At 38.2% G+C, this 9,569-nt stretch overlaps 1 protein-coding gene across 1 annotated transcript in view; it reads right to left on the minus strand.

Moving 5' to 3' along the window:
* GABRG2 (gamma-aminobutyric acid (GABA) A receptor, gamma 2) overlaps positions 1-9,569 on the minus strand; it is a 60,700-nt gene that overhangs the window by 5,516 nt on the left and 45,615 nt on the right. The window contains exon 7 of the mRNA XM_010001947.1: positions 111-263. Within this exon, the coding sequence (XP_010000249.1) occupies positions 111-263 (153 nt within the window). The remainder of the gene's footprint in view (positions 1-110; positions 264-9,569) is intronic.

The following is a 9,569-nucleotide window of genomic DNA, read 5'->3' on the forward strand; positions in this document are numbered from 1 at the left end:
CCTCTGAATGAAAAGACTTCTTGTGAAGTTGTCTCTCTTACATTTGCAAACTGGTGAGCTGCAGTGGTGTCAATTAAACAGCATAATAGTTGAATAAAAAAGCAACTCACCCAGTGATGTTCTGGCTGGAACTGCATCTTTATTAATCCAGAAAGAGACCCAGGACAACACAACAATAAGTGTGCAGGGAATGTAGGTTTGAATAGTGAAATAACCCATTCTCCTGCTCAGGTTAAAGAAAACAGACATGACTACATAGTCTCCTGTAAAATAAAAACATACAGAGATAGAATAATATGTTAAAAAACTAACACAGATTTCCTATATAATCGGATTTTCCTATTTTATGTCTGGAGTATCTGACTCACCAGGTACACTGACAACAAACACATGCATACCACTTCTTCAACAATGGTATAATTTGAACTAGTGGATCTTCCACACTATGAAAGTAAACAGCCTTGCAGGTTCACTTAGGTAACTTGTACTTTCAGATTTCAAAGGTAATCTTTTTTGCATAACATAAAAGGCTTCTTTCTACCCAGGGCATTCCTTGTGACGTGCAAATGCCTGGTTACAGTCCTCTTACAGAATTGGAGTGGAGAGGTGGTGGCCCAGCAAACCTCCAGTTGGAAGTCAGGCTATATCTTACTCTGGTGTGCATAAGATACCATTTCCATTCAAGACTTTTTTGGGACAAAAAACTACCTGTAGAAAGAGGTGAAATCTAAACCTGAAGATAGATGACAACACAAAAAGGTAGAAAAGTTTAGCTCAGAATCTAAGTTTAAAAGTAAAATATTTACTTGCTGCTATTGCTTATTTTTCTGAAGCTGCAGCTGCTATAGATTCGTTTGGAGTAGCTGAACTGATAGATCCTAGGTAACTATTTTTCCTTACTTTTTTTAATGCTGTTCTTTGACAATTCTAGCATTCTTGCCTTATAGAATCTTTTATAATTTAAAATATTAACTAACTTACTAACTTGTAAAGGCCTCAGTCCATTCAACAGCAGTGTAACATTACTTGAAGCTCTCTTGCATCTCCAAGATGGGCTTTGGAGGACAATCCATTTCCATTGCCTTCCCAGATTATTTGCTACACAAACTGGAGGTATTCCAGGTGGAAGTGTTTTATATCTAATTGAACACAGTTCTCTCTGGAAAATAAGACTTAAGTGGTGGGATGCTTTAGAGACTTGCTGATATTGCCTAGTTTATATAAGTGCTGTTGGAATGATAGAAGAGCAGGCTTTCTGAGATTTTGGGTAAGAAAAGTACTCTGAGCATAATGCAAGACCATAGATGTGCCATTTACAATCCAGTATTGGTTGTCATAACATGTACATCCACATGTAAAATTAAGTCCTTAAGATTAAAATTAAGCATTAAGTCCTCTGTGAAACATGGACTTGAGAGTATTTTGCTTTAATAACACCTTTGATGATGGAATCTTGCCCCAGCCATTTATTTTTTTTTAATTTTATTTTTTTTCTGACTGTTGAAGGACTTCTCTGCTAATCACCTGGGACCAGCTTAAATACTCTCCATTATTTTCAGATTATCTCTATGCCTGAGGTGAATTTTTCACTCCTGGTGTGATGTTTGCATGAAGCTGTCAAATGAAGACATTATTTTAGTAAAAAATGGCCAGAAATGATCCTTAGCACAGTGTCATTCATTAGACCACACTTGGGAAATTGATAATCTTTTCATTATTACTTCATTACTCTTTTCCTGAGCTCTGGGTCTTGTTTATCCAATATTGTCCACTACAGCAAAAAAGCTTCTCAGACTGCCAGACTGTGGTTTGGAGGGCTAAAATACTTTTGGATTTTTCTAGAAATTAAGGGTAATGCATCCTGGCAGTATCATTGTAAGACAAGATACTTACATTCTTAACATTTGTCACCCTAATTAGAAGATTTTTGTACTGCTTAGTTTTTTACCAGAGACCTTCCAGTCCTGGTACCCATTCTAAAGTATTTGTAAATATTATATATGTCTAGGAAATAACGTCTGGATAACTTTCATTTTTTATTCCTCTGTATGAATCTATATTTGTATATATAGATAGATATATCTTTTTCAACTGAAGATATGATAACCAGTTAATCAGTTTCTTAAGTGATATGGGGGTTGGAACTAGATGATCTTGATGTCCCTTCCAACCCAAACCATTCTTTGATTCCATGACATGTATTTACACCAGAATGAAGTCCCTTGAGAAAATGCTATCTAGGCGATATGTAGGCATATGTTTTTGACTAAAACCTTGAAACGGCCAGTTATGTTTGGAACATCATGAGACGTAGGGCAGGGTTCTGACTGGAGCAACAGCATCTTTATACTGCTGCTCTGAATGGAAAGTCAAAGATTTCTCTTGGTGGCGATGATACCTCCTGTACACAGAGAAAGTTTTCCAGTAGGAGATATTTTGAAACGGAGATGCATACCATGCATACCTAGTGATCATGACCTTAGTCAAGTACTTACAAAAGGTTTTGTTTCTAACAGATCTGTGCCAACCTAATTTATAGATACTCAAAGCTGTCTAGATGAACTTTGGAAATTGGGATGATCCTCCTACTGTACACTTGTGTGATGTGGTAATTTGAATACCAGGGCTTAGGCTCTCTTAGACAGTTGGGAGAAATGAATTCCTGATTTGAGGAACCATCTGTGTGTACCTCCTGGCCTAAGTCCCAAAAGTTCAATAGAAGGGATTAGTCATGCCAGGAAGCATAGCCAAGGGGAATACACACTGCACTGCTCTGACTTAATCAGCACAGTGGGTGTGATCCTTCATTGCTTCCTGGTTGTGGAACCATTTATACCTGTGCAAACTGAATGGGAAATTACACCCATTACTACTCTCTTTATGCATGTTTAAGTAACTGTGCAAAGTGTAAGGTACTGGGGAAACAAGCCTCTGATTTGTACTGAGAAGTGATTTGGAAGCTAGTACAAATGCTAGATAAAAGAACAGCTTCCTAACATCACAGGAGACTAGTGTCGTAATTATAGATTGGGTAACAACACTTATAGCTAAGGTTGTCTTACACTTATTATAAGAATCTGTTTAAAACACTGGTAGATTTAAAAGAAAATAACTCAAAAATTCAAAAATTATATGTTGACCACCTGATCAAGTTATTTGTATGCATTATTTCAGTTAATTTTCATAGTTTTAGAGTGGAGAAAATTCAGTTTTGCTTCTGTTAAATATGTGCAGTTTTGAACAGCAAAATTCAATTGGGTGAAGGGCTTTTCTTTGACTGGCCTTTTTACATGTTGACATTTTTGTGAAAATACTTTCAGGGCTGCATCAAAAGAAGTATGGCCAGCAGGACTCTCCTCCACTCCCAAGAGACCCCACCTGGAGTACTACATCCAGTTCTGGGTCCCCTGACATAAGAAGGACTTGGAGCAAGTACAGAGGAGGGCCATGAATATGATCAGGGAGCTGAAGCACCTCTCCTGTGAAGACAGGCTGAGAGAGTTGAGTCTGTTCAGCCTGGAGAAGGCTCCATGGAGACACTTTAACAGCCTTCCAGTACCTGAAGCTGGCCTAGAGGAAAGCTGGGGAGGGACTTTTTACAAGGGCATGGAGTGTTAGGAGGAGGGGGAATGGTTTCAAGCTGAAAGAAGGAAGATGTAGCGAGTAGTGAGACATTGGCATTGGTTGCCCAGAGAAGCTGTGGATGCCTCATCCATGGAAGTGTTTAAGGTCAGGCTGGATGGGGCTTTGAGCAACCTGGTCTAGAGAGAGATGTCCCTGCCCATGGCAGGAGGGTTGAAACTAGATAATCTCTAAAGTCCCTTCCAATCCAAACCATTCTGTGATTCGATGATTAAGCTGAAAGTTTTGGAAACAACCAATGTGTGCATAGACATGTTCATAGACATAAGTTGTGTGAGAATTTATAAGCCCTGTGCTATCTCTGTTTCTTTCAAAGCTATACATCTGAAGATGTATACATTCTACATTCTAAAGAGCACAGCAAAACCAGATGGATGCTAGAGGTGGCTCTGTTACTCTCCAGCTTGGTTTGTTCCATTGCACAGTCCACTGTCTAAAATCTCGAGAATTTCCCTGTGTGCTGAAAGTATGCAGCACATGAGCTCCTCACCTTGTGCTCATGCTGGCTCCATCGTGTCATGGAGCTTCATTGTGGTGCTATTTTCCCCAGGAACTAGATGTGTCCTATCCCAGGTTCTGAACAGGATTTTCCTTGAGTATTCAGTTACCTTAAATATCTTTGCTAGTGTCTGGTAGTATGAAAATCAATGTGTGTTTTCTTTATTCTGTTAATATTTATAATGTAGTACTTTTTATGCCTAAAATGTGAAAATCTGTGGGGAAAACAAATTATATAGGAAAATATTAATGATTAATCAATAAGTGGCAGAAAACCACTATCAATTGTCTCTGTTATATATTTTTAAAACTTGATTTTTTCCTCTAAACATGGATTTGTGAAAATGTCAGGGGGGGAGAAGAAGACAGAAGACTAATATATGAGCTAAACTCTCCCAAAAATTCATACCATCATTTGTGCTTTAAGGACTGATCCTAGCAACTAGGATTAATGTAGGTTACTGTTCATATCATGACTAATAGTCATAATTCTGTTAACACAGCCAAGAGCAGCTGCATGGTTCATACAGACCCAGACATGCACCAGCTGTCCAGATTTCCAGTGGGTTTTTCTCTACTGATTTTACACAGAAACCATAAAGAAAAGAGCAAGAACTTTTAAAAGATTTGTTTAGAGGACCATATGAAAATATAGTTAGAAATAGAACCCTTTTTCAAAATTAACTCTTATGAACAAGTGCATAAATAAATTGGTTTTAGGTGGTAAACCCTATCCAGTTCATCTTTCTGTACGGATTATGCATAGGATAAAGCAAATTTAAAAATCGTGCCACAGGAGGGCAGTGTCACCTCAGAATAAAAATGAGAAACGACTGCAAGTCTGCCAGTGGAAAACTGAATGTTAAAAATTTCTGATTATTCTCCCCATTGAGTGTTTATACAAACACTCAGATGGCATAACTGACTTCTCTAGCTCTGTGAGTAGAGGGACACTTGAAAGAACCAAAATGACTCTTGTATGATAGAAATATTACCAAAGCAACTTCACCTTTGTGCTACAAGTAATGATTATAAACTGCATGAATTGTTAATGAAGAACAACTGTGGCAGCAGAATTTATCTTTTCCTCATAAATAATAGATACATCCTTGTTCTCTCTCCCTTTGACTGTTAACATGACCAACAGTCTCATTTTCTGTTAGGCAGTGATCACAGCTAGCACTGGGTTTGGGTTTTTAAATGAATGAACAGGTAAATAGTAGCTTAATGGAAAAGATGTGTTTTCTTGGTTTTAGTCATCATATGTGGAAATACCATTAAAATAGTAGCATGATTTCTATAAATACCTTTTTAAAGTAGGAGCTTTGTTGTAATTTCATTACTGTAAGTATTCTAAGTAAACTCTCACTCTGAATTAAACATGAGTGTCTTTATATATATATGTGTTGGTTTTTTTTAAAGTTTTAAATAGTGTCTAGAACATCTTAACAGAACTGCAAGGCTTTAATAATTAGCCTGGTTTTTTTCCTTATGTACCCACACATAATGCAAAGGATCTCATACCCAAAAGGTTTATTGGCTAAATCGGCAATATTCAGATTTCTAAGCCATGTGAAAAACATGTTATGTTTCTAGATCTGGCATTATTCTGACTTGCTGTGTGTTAGTTCAGTGCCTTACATTTCTGGGCTGGAGCTACATAACCAAATCCTGAATAAATTCTTATTGTCTCTAGCTCTTAAAATACTAGCCTACTGGACCAACACTGGCTATAAAAATAATAACAAATGGGATAAAAAGAATCCTAAATGCATCCTTCTTCTTTAAAAACAGAGTCAGGCTTGGTGCCATTTTTATATCCGTGTTTTATAATAAATGATAACTAGTTGGTAATCCTGTAGGGCAGCCTGTAAAACAAACAATTTCTTGACATTGTGTGTCCCTTAACCCCTTCTGGGACACTGAGGAGTAGCAGGGTTACCCAAAATCTGCTACAAGTGGAGAAATAAAATGTAAAATAAAAGAATTAGTAAACAGAGGACAAAGCCTTTTCTCAAAGCTCAGCTCAATAGTACCTGGAAACAGATTGTTGCCCCTAGGAAAGACATGAAAAGGGGAGCATGGGAGACCAGAGTCAGACTTCTCTCCCAGAACAGGCCAGTGTCAGACTGTGAACTACATTGTGCAGTGCAACTCTAATCTAGGATGAAAAAGTCCTGTAAATAGTTTAAGATTGATGCATTTGTCCTGATGCATCTTCATTTGGCTTTTGTCCTCATCTCTTTTCTTGCCTTGGCAGGGTCTATATTTGGAATTCTGCTGGCATTTACTGTCTTGGTGAGGGTACTGAGTCAGCCTGAAAATGTGATTCAGTGAGATGTCTTGCACTGCTACAGTGGTATGAGGAAAACATAGTATTTTTTCTAAACACACATCTTTCTGTGAGGATTCAGATTTAACCTATTCAAATTATTCTCTTGTATAAAACCTTAAGTGACCTATTTTTGATGCATTTTTCTTCTTTCAACAAATCAGGAAGTTCTTAAATCTGTCTAGTTGAGTAATTCTAAAATTGGTCATTTATCACATTAAGTTACGATATTAACTCCTCCAGTGTTTTTACATACAACACAGGAAAATAATTGCAGCTGATGTATTTGCTCACTGGGCATGTGAGTGAATTTTCATAAATATAGGACAGAAATTTGACCGCAGTGCTGGTCTAAACTGATATTTATGAGATGTATTGGTTTCCTCAGCCAGAAATTAAAAGCCTGGGGAAAAAGCAAAATCAGAAAGAACACTGTCCCCTAGATATCTGACTATTAGACCTTCTCATTATTTCATTCTTTGCCAAATGCCCTTTTCATTGTTTCTGTCCTTTTTCTTCTTTCATTATGCAGTCATTTCTAGACTGCAGAAGGGCCAGACAGTTTCAAAAAATAATTAAGTCTCTTCCTTTTCAAAAATGCTTGACAATCTCTTTACCTCTGCAGTGTAGCAGCAAAATACCACTACTGTGTCATAGAGGAGTCATGATGTGAAATAAAATACAGTGAATGCTGAGCCTTTAGGGCAAAGAAAGAAAGAAAATCTGACATGGCATTGTAGATATCTGCTTGCAACAGATTTAAAACGCTTGGAAGTGGTGCCATTATCTACCTGACTGTTGGCCCTGTCCAGGCATTATGTAAGGAAGGGGGCAGTGCACGGTCATTGCTGATACTGCAGCTGTACCAAGTGATTTCACTCCACTTCTAAATATCCATTTCTAAGATGTGATTATAGCTTGATTATGTAATGAGGTAAACCAATTTTAAGACTTTGACAAAGCTTGCACTGTAGTCCATTTATATAAGATCATCTCTGGGATTCAGAGAGCTGCAAGCCTGGTTTTCAATTTACATTCCAAAGGATGAATCCCGACTACATTGCACAGCAGGGTGGAGAACAGAGGATGGGAGATTTTTGTTTGTTTGTTTGTTTTTAAAGAGTAATATCTATGTCTGTGTGTGAATGTGTCTGATATCAAACACCTTGATTTCCTGTGGGAATGGGGAGAAGAGAACTGGAATTTGTTTGTTTGTATGAAATGACAACCCTTGCTGATGAAACTCCTGCAAAATGAGATGAATCATTGTAGTCATCCAAGCAAATGAAATTTCTTTATGTATGACATGACTTTCTGCCTCAAAGTTGTTGATTCATTTTTTTTTTTTTTTGGTCCTTGGCCACTCATTCCACTTCAAGTGCTGTTTTCTCAGTTCATTTGACAGAATGTGTTCCACTTCTCATTAGTTTCTAATTATAGGAGGAAATAATGTAATGACACTAGACAGTAATTAAATTCTATTACTGTTGTTCCCACCTTCCCTTTGAATTCATAGAGACAAGATTCACCCTAAGAATTCTCTGTTGCTGAAAAATGTCAGTAGATAGAAATGCATGGAGAGATTGAAGGCAGATTTAAATATGTTTCTTTCTAGGGTTGTATCTGTGAATACTAGAATTTCAAAGGGAAAAATCAATGTTACTGACTCTATTTGCATACGATTTTTCCCTAGTTGGGGACATAATTGCAAGCAACAGATCTTTAGTGTTTGTTATTGAGGGCAGCTAAGCTACTACACTGGCATTAGCCAACACAGGAGCATTTTGAGTGTGCAAGTTTAGTGTTCAGATGTGGCAGCAGCACGATGTAATAGGTTGCAACTGCTGTGAGTGAGCCATTATGCTCTAGCATGTAAATAATCTGCAAATTATAGAACCTTCTGCTCCCTTTCCCACTTCCCTCCTGCCTAGGAAGCATCAACCCAGGATGAAATCTCAGTGTCTCATCTCTGAACAGTTATGTTTCTAAATAATGTCTTTGACTTACTGTAATAGAAAATTGGAACAAAAGGAAAAGTGAGTACGACCGAAATCTCAAGTAACCTGATAAAGCAGAGAGCCGCAAGTTCCAGGCGACACCACCAGTTGGCGTGGTGGTGTGTTAGAAATCCTGCTGTGCCTGGTACAGTCAAGTATCCTGTGTCCTAGCACCTTTTGGATGTCTACTTGCTGTCTGAATACCTTAGGTAAAGCTATCTGCTTAAAAAAACATTATGCATCTATAGCTACGTGCTCCATGCATGCTTAAAGCACTAACTTGATCAATTTTGAATATTTGACCATTATCATAACAATAATAAAGGTTTTGAGATACAGTGAAATTGGCAATGAGAACAAATAAGAAACATGTTTTATCATATTTCATTCATTTCAAGGTATCCAGATGGTATACCCACTTCCTGGCAACCTCCCTGCTTTTGCATACAGGGAGAAATGGAAATAACTGGTTTGTTTGCATTCTTCAAAGCATGAAGTACACCCCATCCCTGGTGCTTTAGATCAAACACACTATCAGGATTATGAAGCAGCATGAAATAAGAATTGTCAAAGCTATGTAAATTTTATCATGTTGAACTTTTCAGCAGTTTGCATCAAAGAAAAAACATGAAATGGTGGCTGTTCTTGTTTCACAGGGGTGGTAAAGCATAACATTTATACTGTATAATGAATCTACCTGTTTGGACTTCCTAGAGAACTGTGCAAAGGATTTCTGTGAAAGTGACTGTGGGTGACTCCAGGGGTAATAAGATAAATATAGGATGTTGTGAAGGACCAGGTATTTCCTTACACGAACATGAAATGTCCTTTGAGTCAGCCGACAAAACTGACTTAAAACGGTGTCTCCACACGGCGCTGAACCCCCTCTGTGTGTGTGTGGGGGGGAGCAGCTGCTGCAGGGGAGGAGCCGTGGCCGGAAGCAGGGGCAGGACTAGGTCCCGTCTGATTGGCTGAAAAGCCCGGAAATACAAAACTGGCGCCGAAAACCCCATGAGAGAGGCAGCGCGACACGCCCCTCTCTCTCTCTCTCTCTCTCCTCGTGTGTTCGAGGCGGTCGTCTACACACACAGCCTGCCGCC

The sequence above is a fragment of the Chaetura pelagica genome, unplaced genomic scaffold, assembly GCF_000747805.2.
Source record: "Chaetura pelagica isolate M959 unplaced genomic scaffold, ChaPel_1.0 scaffold356, whole genome shotgun sequence".
Taxonomy (NCBI): domain Eukaryota; kingdom Metazoa; phylum Chordata; class Aves; order Apodiformes; family Apodidae; genus Chaetura; species Chaetura pelagica.